At 41.4% G+C, this 22,761-nt stretch overlaps 2 protein-coding genes across 2 annotated transcripts; both read right to left on the bottom strand.

Annotated features, from left to right (window-relative positions):
- Positions 1-6,962: 6,962 nt before the first annotated feature.
- Positions 6,963-12,582, bottom strand: msantd2 (Myb/SANT DNA binding domain containing 2). The gene is made up of 4 exons (XM_080435208.1): positions 12,115-12,582; positions 10,473-10,728; positions 9,823-9,880; positions 6,963-9,499 (listed from the first exon to the last, which is right to left on the bottom strand). Exons 1-4 carry the CDS (start codon positions 12,559-12,561, stop codon positions 8,590-8,592), a joined length of 1,671 nt encoding a protein of 556 aa, XP_080291334.1. The 5' UTR covers positions 12,562-12,582; the 3' UTR covers positions 6,963-8,589.
- A 2,059-nt stretch (positions 12,583-14,641) lies between these two features.
- Positions 14,642-19,295, bottom strand: LOC308090713 (protein regulator of cytokinesis 1-like; the record flags this gene model as incomplete). Its single annotated transcript, XM_080435977.1, has 11 exons — positions 14,642-14,701; positions 14,784-14,930; positions 15,578-15,673; positions 16,018-16,154; positions 16,914-17,061; positions 17,200-17,349; positions 17,626-17,796; positions 18,459-18,575; positions 18,676-18,798; positions 18,888-19,020; positions 19,279-19,295. The coding sequence occupies 11 exons, from the start codon at positions 19,293-19,295 to the stop codon at positions 14,642-14,644; spliced, it is 1,299 nt and encodes a 432-aa protein (XP_080292103.1).
- Positions 19,296-22,761: the final 3,466 nt, after the last annotated feature.

Here is a 22,761-nt window from a genome sequence, read left to right as displayed (position 1 = left end):
GTACATGACAGGTGAAAAAATGACAAAGTTTAAAAAAGAGTTATCATAATGAAACTTCCTGAGTTGATTACTTACATAAAGACAATGATTTATCGTATTACTGAAATTGTATATTTAAATATGCAAATTAGGCATTAGGAAAATATGCCCACATTTGCCTAACTTTCCAGAATCAACATTGGAACATTGGACAAAGCCAGAGTCAACATACTTATTTCATTTTGTTAAGATGTTGGAGTCAAAGGTTTTTAACGAGGGAATATTCAATATCTGGCTCAATTTTGGGGATCTGGCTCATGGACTAAATGCCTAATTTGCATATTTAAATATACAATTTCAGAAAACTTGTAATACGATAAATCATTGTCTTCATGTAAGTAATCAACTCAGGAAGTTTAATTATGATAACTCTTTTTAAAATTTTGTAATTTTTTCACCTGTCATGTACGTATGGGGAAAATAACAAAATGTGTGATAACCATGAAAAAGCTGCTCCTGTGGAGAGGTTATCATATATATATTTACTCGTATTGACCCTATGAACAATTTAATATAGGTATGGTTTTGCCCACTCTTTCGATAATGAAATCTTGTCTGGCTCATGGACTATAAGACTTAAATACCTTGTCCACAGAGCTATTTAAACCCAGATGACACTTTGATCAATGTATTGTTTTAACCTATTTCAGTTGATGTTTTAGGTAGTACTATTACCTTGGGTTGTACTATCACCTTAAAAAAATTGCTTGTCATCATTTCACAATAAACCCTATGAGGAATTACCAAAATGCAAACACATAGCAGCGGCTTTTAGAAGGCCCTGATCAGAGCGACTTATGTGGACGAATGGAGCACTTGTAAAAGTTGAAAATAGTTACATTAATGTGCTTATGATGTGGGATGCTTTTTATTAGCTGTATAGTCACGACTGTAGAGCTGTCCGTCCGGGCTGATGGTCTTGCCTATGGCCCGTTATCAGCCACTGAGGCACCCACCTACACTGGACTGCCACTAGCATCTTTCCTCTAACTCTTAATTAATACGCGAGCTGTGGTCCAGCAGTGTGAGCTCCAGGTGTCTCAAAGCAGCAGCTGTTGCACAGCAGCAGAGTTGACAGGGGGAGGAGAAACACAGACCTCTGTGCCTTGTCTCTTGCAACTTTATTATGGTTTATCTAGGCTATAAAAGATTGATAACTTTTAAGCGATAAATATGCCATACAGTTGCTCAGTCTTGATTACTTCCACCTACTGGTTTAAAACTTTGTTATTAATGTTCGGCACATTCCATATGTGATTTGCACTGAGCAGGAATCGAACCTCACTCGATAAACCGACACACAACCCACTGTTCCAATAGAGCTGAGCTCAATTGGCAGAGCTGTTGTGTTCTTGTCTTGGGCACTACACGTAGGGCCCTATTTTTGCCGGTGCCTTACCCATTATCCCTAAACTTCTTTGCCATTTTTTTTACTATTTTTAAAAACATTTTCAAATAGTTCAAATAGCCAATCTACAAGCTCACAACGTGTCGATGTAGTTCGGCTAGATGAACTATTTGAAAAATGGCAAAGAAGTTTAGGGATAATGGGTAAGGCACCGGCGAAAATATAGCCCATAGAGTTATATTGTAGTCTCAGTCGATCCTGCGACTGCCCCACGCAGCGCCACGCTCCTTCTTTTTTTTTTTTTAAAGTCAAAGCTCTCTGGGCAACGCTTTTTCTTGGGCTGCTGGTGTGAACATACCTTTGGTGTTCTTTACAATGAGGGATTTGAGCGCACTACAAGAACACAGAGCCACAGGCCTCGACAATATTCCCTCCAAAAGACTCAGCCGCCTCCATTGCTCCAATCATCACTCACATAATAAACCTCTCCATCAAACATGGACGGGTCCCTCATTGGCATCCGTCAGTCTCGAGAGACTATGGAGAGGGGTTCTACTGCTTTTGGTGCAGTGTTGGGTGTGGCTGAATAGACCTATGCAGGATTTGCATTCCCTTCCGCACTTCACACAGGGGAAGACTGATGTCTGTCTGGCTTTGGGCCTCATTTTTTTGCCTCAGTCTCTTCGCCACGGACTGCTGGGCTAGCGTCTCTTCGAACTTGGAGAGACCGTCCTGAACGATCCGTCTCCAAGCCTTTCGATCTAATGCTGCAGCTTCCCAGGTGTCCAGGTCTCTCTTGCAGATGTCTTTGTAGTGCAGTTTAGGTCTGCCTATAGGACGTTTTCCCTGAACTAATTGCCAGACCCAGGGGGTCAGGCCTACATGAGGCTTTGTCCCTTTTGCTATCGTTTTCGTCCATATATGGACGAAAACGTTTTCTTACATGTCCCTCTTTTTGATTGGCCAAGATTAGCGTGACGTAGTTTAGAAACCATTCAGATTTCCGGCCATTCAGATTTCAACCACTAGGGGTCTGGCAGTACCAGGTCCCCTGGTTCCCTTGTTCTCCATAGAGGAGATCCCTGGGAATCCGTTCATCATCCATCCTCACCACATGACCGAGCCAGCACATGCGTCTCTGTTTCAGAGTGCTGCACATGCTGGGGATTCCAGCACTCTCCAGAACGGTGTTGTTTGGCACTTTGTCTTGCCAGGTGATGTCAATAATGCGTCTAAGGCAGCGCATGTGGAAGGCATTAAGTCTACATTCCTGCCGAGTGTGTAATGTCCAGGACTCACTGCCATACAGGAGGGTGCTCATGACACATGCTCTGTAGACCTGGATCTTGGTTTGCTGTGTCAGCTTACTGTTGGTCCACACCCTGTTTGTAAGTCTGGACATGGTGGTAGCTGAGCGAGTCAGAGATTGTTGAACCCAGGTACACAAAGTCGAGGACAACCTACAATACATAGTTGGATATCCTGATGTTAGGTGGTGAGTCCACATCCTGTCCCATGACCTGTGTTTTTTTCAGGCTAATTGTAAGTCTGAAGTTGTGGCATACCTCGCTGAAGCGGCTCATGAGCTGCTCTAACTCTTCAGCTGAGTGGGTGGTGATTGCTGCATCATCTGCGAAGAGGAACTCTCTCAAACGCTTCACCTGAACTTTGGACTTTGCTCTTAATCTGGAAAGATTAAAGAGCTTTCCATCTGTCCTGGTTCGGAGACAGATGCCCTCTGTGGCAGATCCGAAGGCTTGCTTCAGCAGGACAGAGAAGAAGATCCCGAACAGGGTGGGCGCGAGGACACAGCCTTGTTTCACTCCACCTCATTGCTCCAATCATCACTCACATAATAAACCTCTCCATCAAACAGGGACGGGTCCCTAGTGACTTCAAAATAGCAAGAGTGACCCCTCTGTACAAAAAAGGAAGCAAATTAGACCCGGCAACTACCGCCCTATTTCTATAGAGCACCAAAGTCTGACGTAATTTACACATCCTACCTGGGTCGCGGTTTTCCCCCCCCCGTTCTGAATTCCCATAGACGTGTTTAATATTGCGTCAAATAAGAACTGTGTTCCAAAAATAAACAAATGACCCCGGCGGTTTTACTCTTATGGATATGAAGCATCAACTGACGGTGAAAAAACGTTTGTTACTTCCGACAAATTAGTTACATTTTTGCCAGAAGTAGACTGTTTCAAATATGAGTGACTGACTATCATAAACGATACAGAGCCACCTCCCTGACAATATCGCCGAGACAGTTTGTTTATTTTTGGACCACAATTCTTATATGAGACGATTCTAAGATGACCCAATGTTATTCTCCATAGCAAAATTACTTTACGAACCAGGGGATGGACGAGTGACGTCAGGACTTCTGTACTCTATTCTTAGCTCCATCTCGAAAGTCATGGAAAAAATAGTTTATGAACAGGTTGATAAGTATCCTGCGGATAAAAATCAAATTTACAAATTCCAATCTGGCTTCAGAAAATCCCACTCCACTGACACATGCCTTCTCTATTTGAACGACTATATCAAACAAGAGGTCGACAAGCGCAAATATTGCGGCATGGTCATGCTGGACCTCCAGAAGGCCTTTGACACCGTTGATCACCCAATTCTGCATTATAAGCTAAAACAATCGGTTTTGATGATACGTCGGCTAGCTGGAAGAGATCCTATCTGGAGGGGAGGGAACAGGTGGTTGAAGTGAACGGAAACCTGCCCCCCCCCCCCCTCCCAGTGAGTTGTGGCGTTCCGCAAGGAAGTATACTAGGACATTTACTGTTCCTGATATATGTGAACGATATGTCATCAGCTTGCGACTGCAACCTGTTCCTGTTCGCAGTTGACTCGGCTCTGCTGGTCTCGGACAGGGACAGGCTGCAGGTTGAAAAAACTCTCAGCTCTGAACTCGATACGACCCGCATCTGGCTCTCTGACAACAAACTATCATTACACCTGGGTAAAACCGAATCCATTCTCTTTGGGTCTAGCGTTAACCTTAGCAAGGCTGAGAGCTTCACAATCAAAGCGGGTGACAATGTCACAAGAAAGGAGGAAATAACCTACCTGGGTTCCATCTTGGAGGCAAACCTCTCCGGTGATAAAATGGCAGAAAGAGTCATCAAAAAGGTCAATCAAAGAACACGTTTTCTGTACAGGATTAACTCTCTAGTCAGTAAGAACACCTTAAGGATTCTTACAGGGGCCCTCGTCCAAGGTCATTTAGACTATGCATGCTTCTCATGGTATCACAACACCACTAAGGCCTTAAAAACAAGGCTCCAGACATCCCAAAACAAACTGGTAGGCTACTTCTTGGCCTCGAACATACAACCCATCTAACCCCTGCTCATTTTGCTAGGGTTGGATGGCTCAGGGCTGAGGACAGAGTACAGCAACTTGCAATGGGCCTGGTTTCCAAGATACACCACAACATTGGGATACCCATGTACCAGATTTGGCACAAACAAGGGAATTAACTCTTTCTCATGCTATGCAAAAAAAAAGTGGAATGCCCTACCAAAAGGAGTAAAGAAGTGTAAAACCCTACCCACTTTCAAAACTGACCTAAAAAAACACCTTCAGGAGGCTGCAATTCCAAACCGGTCCCTGTCAAAGTCTTAACCTAACCTGTCCTCCTGGCTCCTGGTGAAACTCATTATCCCTGATTATTTCTTGTTATTTTTGCTGCTACAATACAGAGGAACCAAAACCAAAAACGTTTACTCTTGTGTCTCTTGTTACTCATACATACTGTATATAAGATGTAAAAATCTTTCATCTTGAACTCAAGCTGTGGATAAATTACTTGTATTGATGCCGGCCAGAATGGTCCTTTAATTTTATGCTACCTGCCCTGGTGTTGACCTGCTGGTATCATGCTATAATATCAGGTGATATGTGTGAATATATTACAATTACAAGTTCTCATATGGTTGTAATGTATGAGCTTATTCACCCCTCCAATGTTTGACTGAGTGAATATGATTTTTCTCACAGCAATGCAAAACAGTTCACTTATTGTAATTTCATACTGATAATGTGAATAAATGAGCTAACCATTGGCTGGTGGCCTCATCTCCAAGCGCAACTAATTGCTTCTTGCCGTGAAGGGTCAATGGTCTCAAGAGGCAAGACAGAAGTACACTAACCAAAGTATATGAGTTTGACCTGTAAATCTGTGTCCTCTGTTGTGTCCTTGTACAAGTTGGACTATCACACACCATAGCACTTGATATAGTGGGAAATTACACAGTAAAATCACCAGAGTTAATTGAACTCTGAGAGTGTGTATAAATGTAACTAAATGGACCTGTTAGGTCCATTTGGTTAGATTTGTACACTGAGTTACAATTGCATAAATGAACACTGGGGATTTCACGGTGTAGTTGAAAATATAGCTTATGCATGGTAGACTAAAAACAATCAAGTACTATATCAGACCCTGTGGTTCTATTAAATAAAATCATCAATGCAAGGTTCAACATGAATTCTCAATTTCCAGTGGAACACAACAATTGATTCTTCAACGGTTTAGAAAGTCTTAGCCTCTATTGTGTACAGAAAAAGATAAGCATCATGGATTGTATGATGAAAACACACTTTTTATACTCTTTTGTTGTCCGAAGTCCCAAAGTTAACAGGAGGCAGTTTACGTCACTGGCTAATTTGCATGTATGTCACTGTGAACTTAATTAATCTTTATGCATATCAGTTATAGATGCATAGTATCTCCAACTCTTCCACACTGTCTTTTACAATAAGAATGATTTAAAATGTGACAAAGATGACAAGGGGATGGGACCTCTTCCTTTCAACAGCTCATCTGGATTTTCATGAATTGCTATCTATTGCCATCTCCAGGCCAAACTGGTACATGACATATTACCTCAATAAATGCCCTAAACTGGAACCCCTGTTCTAAGTTATGATTATAAATAAATACATAAAGAAAAGAAAAGAAATGCAGTTATGTAGCTATTCAGAAAAATGTCATATGTCATTATCATCCTCTGAGAGTTTTGGCATATACATACATTTGCAGTTAAGAACCTTGCATGAGCATATTTTTTTTTTTAAACTCAATTTGAGATTCACAAAATTCCCTACATACGGTATATGGCATAGTTCAGGGTTGCATTACATGAAAAGAAGTTCCCCTTGAGCAAGATTTCAATGCTTTTATCAAAGGCAATTCAGCAGTTGGCACCAGATGTTATAACAGAAGCCCTCAGATTGCAAGAATGACATCTGAATTAGACTCACCTGTCAATTCTGGGAGTTCAATTTAACCAACAACTGTTTTTCTCTTTTATGGTCTGCTTCATTTCGTCTAGGAGAGCCAGATGCTTAACCACACGACACCTAGCGTCCCTATTCTGGGTCAAACATTCATCGAAAATAGCCAATCTACAAGTGTCGCAACAAGACGCGTTGTGACAAATTATAGACCCCGGACAACAAATTATATTACTTTATTAACAGGTCTCAAGCACATATTTCACTCCAAATCAGATATAGTCAAAGCTGAGTGGCAAATGACAGCCAGTGTCCCATTTATTGTTTCTTTTCTTCAAAATATGTAAACATACAAGACTGTGACCTCAAAACAATAACATACAAGACATGGTGTTAACCAATAAAATAAGAAATATATTAATATACTGAAACGAATGAATGTTGCAAGATCACAAAAGCTGGAATGCTCAACATCAATATTCTTAAATATATATTATATATGTACTGTATATATATTGTAGATTTTATATCCATATAGACAAGAGTGCACATTAATGGATTCATTCAATCGTTCCAAAATCCATTGTAATTCTTCAACCACACAGTCCTTTCCTGGCACATTGCACATAATCTCAGAGAATGTATTCATAAAGTACCAGAATACTGCTCTAGAGTTCAGCTCTAATTAATTAATAGTGATGTTTTAGTCATAACCTGACTAGACATTTTAGGGCTAATTTATACTTAGTCCAACAAATTATAAATCAGGTTTTCTGAATACAATCCACAAAGTTAGTGTTTGTGAATAGCACACTGGACCTTTATCGGTTTTCCCACATGCACTTGAGGAATGCATGTCTAACCAATCAATCAGATTTCCCCTTTCTGCCAGACTGATGCTGGGCTTGAGTTGACTGTAAACGGAGGATCATTTAACTGAGGTGCAGTTCACCTATACAAAGAGCCTCTGTGACCTCTGCATACAGACTAGGCCTGGGCAACTTGTAACTGAAAATATATCGAAACCGACATTTAGAACCAATAACCGACTTAATCTGTCGGTTATATATATGTATATGTGTGTGTGTGTGTGTGGGGGGGGGGGGGGGGTGAAACATCTCCTTAATCTGTATATCAATGAATTGATACAAATAGTTCTAAAATATATTTTTTATGGATTAGTCAGACTAACCACTTAAGCCCTGTATAATACTTACAATGGTGCAGTGCAAAAAAATCAACAAGCTCTCAACGATGTGTTGTGAGCTTGTACATCTGCTATTTTCACCATTTAAAATAAATATATTAAATCGCCTTAATTGTAATCAAGGCAAACGTTTGAAATAATCGTGGTATTGATTTGAAGTCATATCGGCCAGCCCTACAACAGACCCCAATGGCCTCCTTGTACTGCTACACAGAACTTACATGTGCAAAATGCAGAGGCATAAAACTAGCCAATAGTCTTAAATGCTTTATGAATACAGACCTAGACCTCAACAGTCAAAGAAAAGGCAGTTTCAGTGGAAGTACACACTGCCTCAGCTGCACACCCTACTGAGGTACATAGATGTATACTGCACAAGTCACCTTACCATTACCACACTCCCTGATGAGGCAATATTCGCTGATACTAGACGAACAGCGCCACTCTTGTAGTGCACATAGTAGCAGGAATAATTAGCACATATTTCTTGGACAAAACATACTTTGCAATACTGAAGCCAGTGTTCCTGTATTTGCACACAATGCATTAACCACACTGTGTATAACTATTGCACACAAGAATAAATGATGTGTGCAAAGTATCAAAATTGGGTTAAGATGGCTGACAAGGCAGAACAATTGATTTGACAGATTTTTGCACATATATCCACGCTTATAACAGACTGGACAGGTTACCCACATCCTTCAGTCAAGGCAATCTTAAAACATTGGACAGGTAGTTACAACGTCTCTTTGTTGTTATACTTTAAAGAGTGACCGATGGCGATTTCTAGACACTCCACCAGGGAGCCTGCTGAGAGGAAGTCCAGCTCCACCTCAATGAACTTTATGTAAATAGCTGAACGCTGACACAGGCCTTCAGCTCCTTCTCCTTCCTGCCCCCCAGCGCCAGGGCGACAGTTCTCCTGCAGGAAACGGGTGACAGCTGAGGGTTCCCCATGGACGCAGTGCTTGCCCGAGGCCTGAAAGTGCTGGAACAGACACTGCTGTACGGTCCTGTCCTCAGCTATGCCTAGATAACAGTAAGTAACTTTAGCCCCAGTCCTTTCCCCCATCCCCTCTCCATCATCCAGGCACGCTGCCATGCCATCTGACTCTGAGTCACACTGTTGTAAGCTGTGGTCGCCATGCGGCGACATCTGAGCCGTGTCTTTCAAAGGCGTCACCACCTCATGGCCGATGGCGTAGAGTCCGTATGTCTTGGGTGCATCCCCTGGTAGGAGGTAGTGGGTGCCCTTGTTGCAGCCGGCCACCCTGGACTGGGCGACAGGGATCCATTCCACTTCCATATGCAGCTCCAAACAGCGAGCCTCACTGATTGTGATATCCAGGAATTTATAGTAAACATTTTTCCAGTTCATTTTCTGCACTTTGGTCATGATGATGCGGCCCTCTGGCTTTTCTGGGTTGAAGTACTCACGGAGCCGCTTGCCCAGAGGCACCTGGGAACTGATCTCAGCGTAGTGGTAGCGCACATTCTCACACCAGCGTGTATTGTAGCCTACGCCAAAGATAGCCAGCTTGTTGGAGAGGTGCAGCCGCGAGAACTCTGTCCAGGTCTGGAAGTGTTCCCATTTGAGCTCCACCGACTCAAGGATACGCATTACATTCTGCATCATGTCCCGTTTTCTATACAAAATGCAGAGAAATTATCATTAAACACAACACCAACCGTGAGAAACTCTTCTAAAATCTAAAGTCATCAATTTATGTTTTCACATAAGTTTAAAACAAATAAAAACATTTAATAAGAAGTACATTTAACAAAAATGTGCTTATATTCATTCATACCTGATTTGTTTTTCATTCTAAAGTAGATTAAGCCCTTAGCCATGTTAGGATTACTTGAATGCACAATTTACATATCCTGGGTGGAACTTAAAAAAAAAAAAGCACTGATAATGCATTGAAGATAATCATAATCTAATTGGCTTATGTCCAAACTGACTTACTGCGTTTGTTCTGAAAGCTCTGCTTGGTTCTGCAGAACTGTAGGCACCTGGATTTCTTCTGGAAATAAAAGGAGCACAAATACAAGACTAAAGATCAACTCACTTTTAATGTGGCACTCAATCCTGTCTGCCCACTCTCACTCCTCTGAGTGCTTTGAGACTCTCACGAATGCATGCACACACACACGCAGGTGCACGCACACACACGCACACATATACACGTTTGTAATACGACACATTTTAGGACGCCAATTTTCTGAATACCATTTTCCATTTGCTTGACATTTTTAACCCTAACCCACGCAAATAGCTCATCTACAAGCTCACAATGTGTCACAGTGAAACGTGTTGTTGTGAGCTTGTAGTTAGCTATTGTGAGCTTGTAGATCTGCTATTTTCAGTGAGCGACACCGGCGTGCAAATAAATCAGGCATAACTCCAACCCTAACCCCTAACCTCTAAAAATGCAGACTCCTAACACTAGAAATATTTTTTAAACTATAAAAAAAACACGTCTCTTGTGAGGACCAGGAAATTGGCCTTCAAAATATTTATTTCTCTCATTCTATAATACTTGTGGGAACAATCACCCCTCACTAGGGATACAAGTAAACACACACACACACACACACACACACACACACACTCACCAGCCTCCATGTCTCCCTCTTGGAAGGCAGAGGCCAGAACCTGGTTACACCAGTCCTCCTGGGAGAAGTCTTCCAGAGTACTGCTGTCGGACTCCATCTCCTGATACAGGCCACTGCTGTTGATGAGCACTGGAGCACAGCTCTGGGAGTCCCAGCCTCCCTGGCCGAACACCTTCTCAAGCTGCTCTAAGGAGTAGCTGCTCTTCCTTTTTCCGATACCGTGCTCCTTCACACGGCTATAACACCGCCGCAGTGTCTAGGTGACATGAGAGGATATGTCATCAACTCAAAAAAGTGAAAATACACCAGGCTAGTACCCCTTAGCTTTAAGTAATGTAGTTTGGAACTTTGTTAGGGGACCCTTTACAATAGAACATACCACCATATGGTGGAACATAATAGTGTTTGAATTGGATTAGATCATTACTACGTTATAGAATATTGTTGCATATGTCCTCATTACGGGTCATTCATTATATCTCTTATATCTCATATGTTGGTGATTACTCATTACCATCCCTATTAGCAAGTACCGGTACACATTTGTAAACAGTGCTACAACAAACAGACAAATACTGTACACTAGACTATGTGATACACAACGGGCCAGGACTTAAACGAGACACTGATGAATGTGTTTCTTCTCACACCGTTTTCATGTGCTTGGGTTTAGAAACGAATCGCAAAGGATACGTTAGCTATTTCAGGTATCGTTATATGCTTATTGGCAGGCACATTGGAGCCATGCTGTGGGTCCGGAATTCCACCTGCTTGGTTTCAAAAGTGTACAATGTTTGAAGCAAGAATAGGTCTCCCTTTTATGATCATCTAAATCTAAACACCTTGTGTGTGAATTGTGATGGAACTGAGTAGCTATATAGAAGTTAATTAATTGTCAGCACTCAGCAGACATCATTTGGGGATGGGTCACACTGATGCTCCATTTATGCTCATGCACATTTTTTAACACAAACCATAAACCCTGTAATCGTTTTTACAAGTATCATCAGTAACTGTACAGTGCTGTGCAAGTGTTGCCTAAGATCAGTCAACAAGCTGAAGGGGATGTTGCAAGGGGACAGCATCAGCCAGTGGTGTAAAGTAACTAAGTACATTTACTCAAATACTGTACTTAAGTACAATTTTGAGGTATTTTTTTTGTACAATTATTTGAAAACTTTGGTCACTAGTTACTTTATAGATTTTGATTATTATTTAAAAACAATCATTACCCATTTCAGCCCTATACACATTTTGACCATTTGAAAATAGCGATACAAGCTCACAATGCGTCGCATTTGTAGATCTGCCATTTTCAAAAGATTGTTACACATTTGAAAACGTGTGAAATGGGACATTCTGCATAATGAGTACTTTCTGCATTTGGTACTTTAATTAAATGTTTCATACCAATACGTTTGTACTTGTCTTTTACTTTAAATACATTTTGTGTTTTTTACTTTTACTTGTAACAGAGTATTTCTACATAGCAGTATTGATCATTTCCACCACTGCTGTGCAAGTGTTGACTATAAGATCAGTCAACAAGCTGAAGGGGGTGAGTAAGGGTAAGATGCTGCAAAGCGGGGACAGACAGCAGCAGCAGCAGCTATGATGTTCATCATCACACCTCTTTATTTACCTTCATCCTCTCCCTGCACTGGGACGGGGTCCTCTCGTAGCCCAGCTCCGCCAGGGCTCTGGAGACCCGCTCGTACATGGCAGGGCCGGGGGCCTTGCCCGAGAACACGGTGCCCGCCACCTCCAGCTGCTGCATCCGCGCCTCCGTCAGCCTCTCGTTGCCCCACACCGCGATGAGGGCGTTCGTCTCGGACGGGGTCCACGACATTCCTCGGCAAGCGGTGAAGCTGTTGGAGGATGAGGCCAGGCAGCTATTGCGTCCTCCTCCGCCGCCACTCCCCGAGCTGACGTTTAGAGGCGAGAAGCGGTTGGGCGTGGAGGAATTGGAGTGATACTGGTTGCTGTCGCTCAGGTCCTCTGACTCGGGGGACGGCACCTCTGTTTTGGGTATCTTCAACGGCGTCGATACGTCAAGAGACTGCTGCTCCGCGTTAGTGGACGCTGCCATCTTGCTTCTGTTGCTAAGGGGAGGGGAAAGGAGGAGGGGAGCCTCCTTCTTCTTTGGATTTTAGCTTGGGCGGCTGGCATCCTTCAGTGTTGTATTACTGCTGCCACCTTCTGGAGTTACGTTACTCCTACAGCAGTTTTTTTTTTTTTCAACTTTTTTCAGGCCAAGGACCCCTTAGCTGAGAGACAGATGAAGCAGGGACCCCCACTACATGTTGTATAAAATTGTGTTGCAGATTAAACTTTTTCATAGATGGCTTCATAGACTTGTTTGACAGCACTATTGTGTAGCGTTGTTGGAATTGTAGGCATTACATTTAGTTTGACTCTGTTCCACAGATAAATATTGTGAAAATAGGCGAACTACAAGCTCACAACGCCTCAGTGCGAGGCGTTGTGAGCTTGTAGTTCGGCTATTCTCACAATGTTTACCTCCATCTTATGTAATATGACAATTTGGTATTAAAAAAGGTCTTAAGTCCTTAAATTGTAACTTTAGAAATGTGCAGATACCCTGTTTACAACATAGTATGTTGGTTAGTTTACTGTTGAGCGAGAAAACAATGCACAGTAAGCTAATCTTGGGACCCCCAAAAATAATTTGGGAATCCCCCTGGGGGTCCCCCCGACCCCAGTTTGGGAACCACTGGTGTAAATTAGTTTTTGTTTGCTCGTTTGTTTACCCATTATCCTTTCTAATATGTTGGATTCATGTTTAACCACATACAACCCACAATGCTTGGTAAACTTGACCGTTGGCTCCGTGTTTGGTCCCTCCTTTATCCCTCTACACCAAAGCCCTTTGCCAAAAATGGCCGATCTACAAGCTCACAGCACTGCAACGTGTTGTGAGCTAGATCTTCCATTTTGTCAAATGTTCCTGCCAGAAGGAAGTTCCTATCACACAAGGATTTGGGGCCCCCCCTGTAGTAACTCTGAGGACCCCCTAGGCCTAGGGGTCCCAGACCACCTGTTGAAGACTCCTGTTGTAAACCCACAAAGAATGCCATGCAGGGTAGACTGCTTGTGTGTTGCAAATGTTTAGTTATTTTGATCAAATAAAACATTCACACTGTAACTAACATTGATCTACAGTAATTATCGAAGCATTGCAATTTCCATTAGAATCTGCTACCATACCGTTCACATCAGAAAACCCATTAAGCACAGATGAAACCGTGTGTGAATGTGGACTTAGACACTTCAGGTGCGATAACTTAATTTCAAAGCGACGTGAATACGAAAAGTAGCTATATGAGCAGCAGGTATAGGCTACAGTGCGTGGAAATAAATGACGACCAAACACTGAAATAGAAGGACATTTTTCTGCTTTTGAGGACCATAGTTTAAGGTTCAGAACAGGTTAAAAAGTCACTTTATGCATTCATTACAAACAGACACAAACAAGGTAGGCCTACACGTGTGTATAAGAGAAAATAACATTTTATTTCAATTAAAAACAAATTTCTACAAAAACAAAGGTATACAAATAATGTTGCTCATGATACTCCTGGTTGCAGTTACTGATGAGTGACTTGAGTTCAACTGTCCTGCCTTGGTTAATTCTCGCTGCAAGGGGAAGAAAAAAAATCGTTCCAACAACCGTTCACATACAAAGAGGCACTGCTAGTCTTCTTTAGACTAGACATTTCTGCAAATTAAAATATCCAAGATTTTAATACTGAAACAAGGTACATTTCACCTGTGAAATAACCACTAAAGATGAGGGCCAATACTAGAAGGTACCTGTGAAGGATTTTATGGTAGGTACCATTTAGTGCAGGGGTAGCCGGGGTAGCCAAGAATTCACCTTTTGTTAAGACCTCAAGACTTAAACAATAATGGCATTCAAGGTCTGTTTTAACACAACACCTTTCATATTGCAGATGAGATAAAACACCCAACATGTTGTTCTATATGTTTTGAGTTAAACCCAGGACTTAATTTTAGTGATTAAAAAGTTTTAATCCATTTGCATGGTGGCATATACATACATACTTAAAAGTAGGGCTACAGAAATGTATTTTATTTTTTTCATGAGGCCCCCTAACTCTTGAGGCCCCAGGCGGTCGCCTAACCTTTTAAGTCCGCCACTGGCCGAAGCGAATCTCCTCTTCCTTTTGCTTGAACTTCTTCTGTTGCTGTTAAAAAGAACACATTTGAAAAACAGTTTCCAAATAAGATGACTTGAATAGACTTTGTTTTTAGTCCAGTGTGGTTTACCCTCGCCATCTTTTCCATTTCCTTCTCTGTCTGGAGGACGTTCCACTGCGCTTCCATGTACTCGATAAACTGCTGCCCGTTGACTAAGAATTCCCTGTCGTGCTCCTGTTGCCATGCCACAACCTGAGCCTTGAGGGTCTTCTCTAGCTGGAGACGAAACAGGACATTGTTAACACCACCACCAATGCATCATGTTCAAAAAGTACTGATTACATTTACCGTCTGATCACACCTTGCCTTTTTGTGTCAAAATTAACTACTGTAGCCCTATATACTCAGTTTTAAGACAAAATGGCTCATCTACAAGCTCACAAATAGGTCACATGAGCTTGTAGTTCTGCCATTTTTTAAATACAAATAAATGACATCTATAATGACATGCTCTGAATAGGGATGCCAGGGTTAAGGTGGTTAAACAAGCTTGCAGTTGATGACCCTATGCACTGGCCTGTTGAACCAAGCTCATACAGTGTATGCTCTAGTCTAAAGGGCACAACCTACTGGCCAGTGTTATACCAGTGTGAGCAATATCAACCATACAGTAAGCAGTAGCTTCCCAAACCTTCAGTTTGTTCTGGGAGATGCAAGGAGCGTTTTTTAATGGCTTGTCATGTCATCTAGGCATAGCTGACACATGCCAATTGCAATTACAAAATCAAAACAAGTGGGCTTCTTTGAGCTGCATTGGAATACCAACTGTTCTGGTTCCGGTGAGAATTTTGTCATCAGGCAGGCGTGCAGACAAATTCATCTTCCCTGTGCCAATAGAAAACACTTAAAGATAATTTGCTCACCTTGGACAGACCTTTCTGTACATCTGACCTGTGCTTCTGTTCTTTAAGAAGGTTCCCTCCTCGATTATTTAATCTGGAGGGATCATTGGCCTTTTTCCTGAGGTGGAATAATGTGCATACAAGGAGTTGTTACCAAAATCAAATTGACACATTAAGTACAGAGTTTCTTAAATCACCTGAAAAACATGTCTTTATTGAATGTTACCTGACTTAAAATTGCTCATATTGCATTGGCCATGGGGTTTCCAATATCAAATATTAATTTGAAAATTAAGATACTTTTTCATGTTTGCTCTTATTCAATAAGAGTGGGTGACATGATTTTGCCGAAGAGTCTCAAAGAAAAACTAACCGTAAATATAAAGATGTTGTATAGTCAACACAATATACACAGACACAGCTTTACATCTACAATGAAGACATACTGAGTGAGTACTCACATCAAGTTCCACAAACAGTTGCCAGTTTCCTTGCCACTGTGTGACTCCCTCAAACAGCCCTCTGTGGTCCTCAAAGTTCTTATTGAGAAACACCACCTCTTGTTCATGCAGGCTGAGAAGCTCCTCTGTGAAGTGGTCTTGAGAAAGATGCATGGTCATTGCTTGTACACATTTCTGGGAAAGGCTGAATTGTGGATATTCCAAGCATGCTCCTTTGTTCAACAATTTCATTAACAACATGAACCCTAGCGTCTCGATTCTGGGATGAACGATTGGCGAAAAGAGCAGATCTACAAGCTCAGTTGCGACCATTGTGAGCTTATACAGCGACCATTTTCACCTAAGATTTTCTGAAGAGGAAACAAGGCGTGGTTTAAGTGGTTGACATATGCACCGATCCGTGATAGCCACAAATACAATTTCGGCATTTAGCACTTTGGCTCTAATGTAGCAGGTCCCGTTCGAGTCCCGTTCCCGATGTACTTTGCTGCATGTCTCTCCCATCTCCCTCTCCCAGTTTCCTGTCCATCTCCACTGTACACAAATTAAAGGCAGAAAAGCTCCCAAAAATATCTACATTTCTTTTAAAGAGACTTGCAGTAAGCAAGGTAAACGCATACAGTACATCAAATGCATTGACAGTGTAGTGCCTCAGTAATCTAGGATCATAGGTAAATCAAGCATCAGTTTAAACAGTAGAATATATTTTTAAAAATCTGTACACAACTATAGGATGCCATTGCCAATCTACAAGCTCATGCGTTGTGACCTATAATGACATGCCCAAAATAGGGATCGATCATTTTATAAATGATCAATTATTTTCATTATAATCAATTAACTGTTACACTCCTATTACCAATCACATATTTCCAAAGCAGATGTCAGCCACTCACCATCATAGTAAGCAGTGAAGGCTTGTCGCTGCTCCTGGCTGTAGAAACACTTGTTCCACAACAGGACAACCTCAGCTCTGATGACCTCAGTGAAGGATTTAATGCTCTTCAACTTGAGCACCTCCATGCGCTGGAGCTCATCTTTGAGCTGGTCAGACAACACACACACACACACACACACACACACACGACCGGCAATGACGTTCAATTTCCAGTCCACCTTGGTGTTGATCTTGATCAGTAAATGACAATGACACAAACAGTATAACAAACTAAAATGTCTTACTGCCCCTCGATTCCTCTTCTTGGAATTGACCATGTGGTCAGACATTGCCTCCCTCTCCTCCTGAGGAATGTGCAGTCTCTCCCATAGGTCCTGGATCTTGGAACGAATTGTAGAACAATACTGCTCATACTGCAGTTTTGCTGTTTCCAGCTGGTGGAAGAATAAAAAAGGATTGGCAAGTCTTTCTATGACTGTTGTTTTTCCCCATCACAGCTTTATTTACAGACAGGAGGGGTGAATCTGAACCATGGCCAACTTGTCAAATATTGTGAACCCTACAGCTCACAATGTATTGCAATCTTGTAGATTGTACATTTTCGCAGGAGATATTTGGTTTCGACTAGAGAAAAGAAAAGGGAGTGGACAAGCATAGAACCCTGGGGGGCTCCAGTTAACTGGTGGTTAAAGTGTAACTGAAGCCTTTACCTGACCGAGGTAAAGGTTGAGGCAGTCAAGGTTGTTTATGGACAGGCAGAAATACTCCTCATCCTCACATAGCACCTGCTTCTCGAAACTTGTTTCAGGGACCAACTCCAGATCATCCATACACGACATTACCCGCTTCTTTATGCTGATGAACTCCTGGAGCCTACCCTCCTGAAAAAGCAGACAGTAAGCAGGAATGCCATTTAGTTTTGGTGATTAAAATGGATAGGATTGAGTACTCTTGAGTGACGAGGGGCATTTCTACAACATGAACACAGGCAGTCCAAAATAAAAAGGTTCTGGCTGGCAGCTATAATTCAAAGTAAAACACGACTAAACTCCTTTTAGTTCCAATGTGACTAAAATAACATGAATAGCTTTTATACATGCACTCTTACATCTGATGATCACACCTATCCATGCTAAGACCTAGTGTAAGACTTGACTCCTCAAGTCAACACAAGATAATTTAACTGGATAACAATTTAACAGGACAATAGTCAAACCTAAAGGGTTTACTGATTTCGTTCTCCAGTGTTGGAGACTTGAGTCTCATACGTTTACGTTACCATTTGGACAGCACTACTGAAGTATACAAGCACACACACACCACTCAGTCTAGTAAAGACTGATTTGAACTGCAGGCAGTGAGGTTCAGTTGATTTTACAAACTCTTGTCAATTACTTGACAGTTTAGTAAAATCTGAGACTGCCCCCCCCCCCCCAATTCCTAAAGACCAGATAAGAGCGGTAGTCCTGTAGCTGCTCCAGGGATGGTACATCGTCATGGCTGATTACGTAGTGGGAACAACACATCAAGACGCACAGTTTACGGTCTTCAGACACAAGACCACGAGCTCTTCCATTCTGTGACTCTTCTGTCTCCGCAAATCCTCCACACATGAGCGAGTTGCCTTCTCCAGTTGTAGCATGGTACCTTCCCTTTCTGCCTTAAGTCACATGGTGACAAAGTTGTACCAAGGATTGTAATGGACTTCAAAAAACATATGAATGATGTACAAACAAACATGCAGCTGTATGGGAATGTACCTCAAAAGGGGGCAGATTAAGTTTGTTGCCCAGCATGTTGATTTCCTGCTGAAACAATGCTATGTTTTCCACCATTCTCGTCTTCATATTCTCTCCCTCCGCAATCATTCTGTCCAGCAATTCCTACAAGTTAACAGAATGTTTTATCAGCTATCCAGTTACCCGAGGCCAAAAACCGATGTCAGACTTTTGCCAGATAATGTGGAACTCACTTCAATGTGCTTAGACACAATGTGTATTCTCTGCACACGCTGTTCTTCTAGAAGGCCTATATCCTCCCAAATGTCCTTCAGTCTACGCAAGGCCCCACTGAGGTAGGTCACTGCCTCCTCTGCATGGACTTTACTGGAACGAAAAGAATAATGAGGTCAAGTTAGAGATCGGATGTTCAAGTGTATTTAGAGATTAAATTATCATTCTACCCTTCCATAGGCAGAGAGGAGCTTGTTTCTGATTAGAATTATTGTGTTACTTTTGACCCTAGTCTCCCCTATTTAACCAGGATTAGGACGCTAACGAAAATGTTAACGTTTTAAATTAACGTAACACGCAACAGAACAACAATGTATTCTCACTTTTCACATATTAAAAATGCCTACTAACCTTCTCCTTGTGCTCATGGTCACAATAAACAAAGCTGATTGTGGTGTGCAGTGAGTGCTGTGTCGGGGAGTTTTGAAAAGTTGTGCTGAACGACGTTTTATGGATTGAAGGAGTTGTGTCACCAGGCGTCACAGGTGTTTGTTACTGGTGTCATTTAGAAGCAAGGTGTTACCAATGCTGCTAATTAAGGCTCTGTTCCATTCTGGTCAAACAGAGCCAGGATGGTGATATTGTGCATGTTGGCTCACTGGAAACACTCTGGTACACTAGTAGGTCTATAAAGACTGGAAGGGGTTCCAAATGGCCTCTTATGGGTCTGTAACTCTGAGAGTGTACAAATGGCACCAAATGGACTCGTAAGGGTCCATTTGGTTCCATTCGTACACTCTCAACAGTGCAGGATTAACGGAAGGGCTTTATGTGCTGAAGCACAGGGCACAGAGAATGTGAAAGAAGACTGAACCCCCCCCCCCCCCCTGACAAAACGGTCCGGGGGGTCACCAAAACGGGTCGTAGCAATGGGCACCACGAAGGTTAATCCGGCCCTGACTCTCAGAGACAGAGTTATGGTGGTCCTTGAAATTAAAACGTTTGAAAACCACTGTGCTACACTAAATGGAACAGAGCCTTCATTAGAATCATTGGTAAGACCTGTGAAGGAAGTAAGGAAGGGGCCCAATTTCATTCCAATATGGCAATATATTGGTTGTTGAGAGAATATGAATATAATTGCCTAACACATTGATTTTTGTATATATATATATATATATATATATATAGATATGTGCTAAGGCCCTAAAGCATAATTCAACATTCATTTTATCAAATATATATGTTTAACTCCATAATAATGTAAGACTATTATGTAACACTATATAAACAACTTCATATTTACTGCACTGTTGGCAACTGAATGGAGCTGATGGGGGTTCATTGCCTTGTTCAAGTGCTATGCATTTAATTAAGTACTTAAAAAATATATACTTTTACTTAATTTTAAAAAAATAGTAATTTTTCCTACTCTGTTTGCCTACTCAAAATGCATGTCAAAATGTTGTCAAGTCTGCTTCTTTGAGAGTTGAGTTGCAACTGTACATGGACCGCTTTTTTCCCTCTAGGCTATTACCTTTTTTTTGTTGCCAAAAATAGCTCACATTGTGAGCTTGTAGATCTGCTATTTTTTGCTAATATTCCCCCCAGAATATAGATGCTGGGGTTCAAGAGGTTAACCTTCAGACTGAGTCAGTATATGTGCTGTGCTCTTCTTTTTCATAGATTTCATATTGTAGATGGCTTCATAGACTTGTTTGACCAACACAGTTTAACTAGTTGTGTCAATTCATGTTTTTTTGTTTGATTAGTTTACACATTTAAAATGATGGATTCATGTTCATGTGTATTTTCAGAGAGTTAACCTTTTAAACCCTCAATATTTAGTCAACTTTACCGTCTCTGTACTTGGTCTGCTCTTTTTCCACCACTGAATATGACAGTCTTGTATCAATGCTACAGCAGATGCAACTCTACACCGCCCGGCTACCAACCCGTAAACTTATACTAATCAATGGAATAGGCTGCAGATGTGAGCTGACAGACACCAGCTGGTAGGTTTTAATTGGGGTTCACGAGTTATGGTGTTTTATGTTTTATATTGTTATTCTTCATTTATTTTATATTATATGTGTTCAATGAGAATCCATGACTGTTAGAGACGCACGTACCGTAGTTGTTTTGCAAATGCTACCCTCTTTTTCCTGTATGCTACGTTCCTTAAGAGCAGGGGTCTTCAACAGGGGGTAGGCTTCGGGATCACTAGGGGGTCCTCAGAGTTACTACTGGGGGGCCGCCATATCTTTTATGTGATGGGCGGGGGATTCCAACTTTATCCCTATTTAGAGAGGAACATTAGCCGAACATAGCAGATCTACAAGACAAGCTCACAATGGCTTGCAATGTGAGGCATTGTGAGCTTGCCTTAGATCGGCTATTTTCGGCAAAGAGGTTTGGCGTAGAGGGAAAAATAGCGGACCAAGTAGAACCAACAGAAAAGTTTAACAAGTAGCCAGTGTTTAAGTGTTTAAATATCTGAAAATACACAAACTTGAATCCAATTTTGCATCATGTTTGTCTCCATCTAAAAATATCCTTAAATCTCTGGATCTCCATGCAAAGACAGGGCATTTTAACAGTTTAACAGTGTTGCAGTAGACCTGGAGGCTAACTTGTAAATATTGCCATATGCATCAATTCGTAAATGATAGGAAATGAGTTGAGGCTAAAATCCTAAATTAATGAATGTTGTGTGTAGTAGCTGTTAGGTCATTGTTTACACAAAGAGTGTCTATCATTTTGAAACCAAACTAAAGTCAATGTGAAACACATGCCTTTAGATCAGTGGTGTAAAGTACACCTTTACTTAAGTACAATTTTGGGTTATTTTTCCTTTCAAATTTCCAATACTTTTACTTATTAGGCTACTCCACTTGGCCTACAGTACATATCAGAGGCAAATATTATACTTGTCTTTAACCTCACTACACTTATTTGAAAACTTTAGTTACTACTAGTTACTTTGTATATTTTGATTATTACAAAACATATATTAACCACTTAGCAGTGGTGAGCTGTGGATTTTTGAACTATCGGGGCTATATTTTATGACGTCATGTGCGCGGGCACGTGCACGCGCACGCTTGCAGGCACGTGCGCACATAGCCACTCAGCTCAGTGCTGTTATTATTAATGTATTTATATTTCTTATTATTTTGTTGCATTGTTAATTTGTTGTTTTTATTTTTGTTTCAATTAATTAATTATTTTATTTTCCTTTTAGTTTTATATAAAAGCCCTTTACATAGATTCACCCACACATAAGTACTTAAAATAATCAGTCAACTTGTCTTTACTTGATTTTACTTTTTTTTAAAGACTTACATTGCTTTCAAAACAGTGGTTTTTAAAACAAGTAAAAAATAAAAAAAAATACCCTTTTGCTACTCACCAAAACAAAGACTGTTTTGTGGAGTTGAAAGCCTACTTTACTAAATGGGAACACTGTGAGCCCCCACCTCACGTCTAAAATACACTTTTTGGCCAGAAAAGAAAATATTTCACCAGAATTAAAACCTGTTCAGGGTGCGTTGTTGTGCTAATGATTGAAGGCTCGCGGGCGGCTGACGGTGTGTGCTCGCGCGTGCATGTGGAGCTCGTGCATGTGGAGCACGCGCGAGCCCCCAGCCACCATAGTGTCAGAAGAACTAAGGGGTCGCCGACCCCCCTAGCACCCCCTTCAAGCCGGCCCCTATATCTATATACATTTCCGCCATTTGAAAATAGCTGATCTACAAGCTCACAATGCCTTGCGAGATGCATGTAGATCTTCTATTTTCAAAAGATTTCTTTACATTTCATAAATTTAAAAACTTGTGAAATGGGACATTCTGCATAACGAGTAGGCCTACTTACTACTTTTTGTACTTCAAG

This window comes from Gymnoscopelus braueri (assembly GCF_963280865.1).
Source record: "Gymnoscopelus braueri genome assembly, chromosome: 8".
Classification (NCBI taxonomy): Eukaryota; Metazoa; Chordata; class Actinopteri; order Myctophiformes; family Myctophidae; genus Gymnoscopelus; species Gymnoscopelus braueri.
The sequence above is the reverse complement of the archived record's forward strand: the minus strand, read 5'-3'. Positions and strand labels throughout refer to the sequence as shown.

Coding starts and splice junctions, on each gene's coding strand:
- msantd2 (XM_080435208.1), bottom strand. CDS start 12,561: ATGGCAGCGTCCACTAACGCGGAGCAGCAGTCTCTTGACGTATCGACG. Junction 9,881..10,472: donor AGAGGGAGACATGGAGGCTG/GTGAGTGTGTGT, acceptor TTTTATTTCCAG/AAGAAATCCAGGTGCCTACA. Junction 9,500..9,822: donor GAGCTTTCAGAACAAACGCA/GTAAGTCAGTTT, acceptor CATTTTGTATAG/AAAACGGGACATGATGCAGA.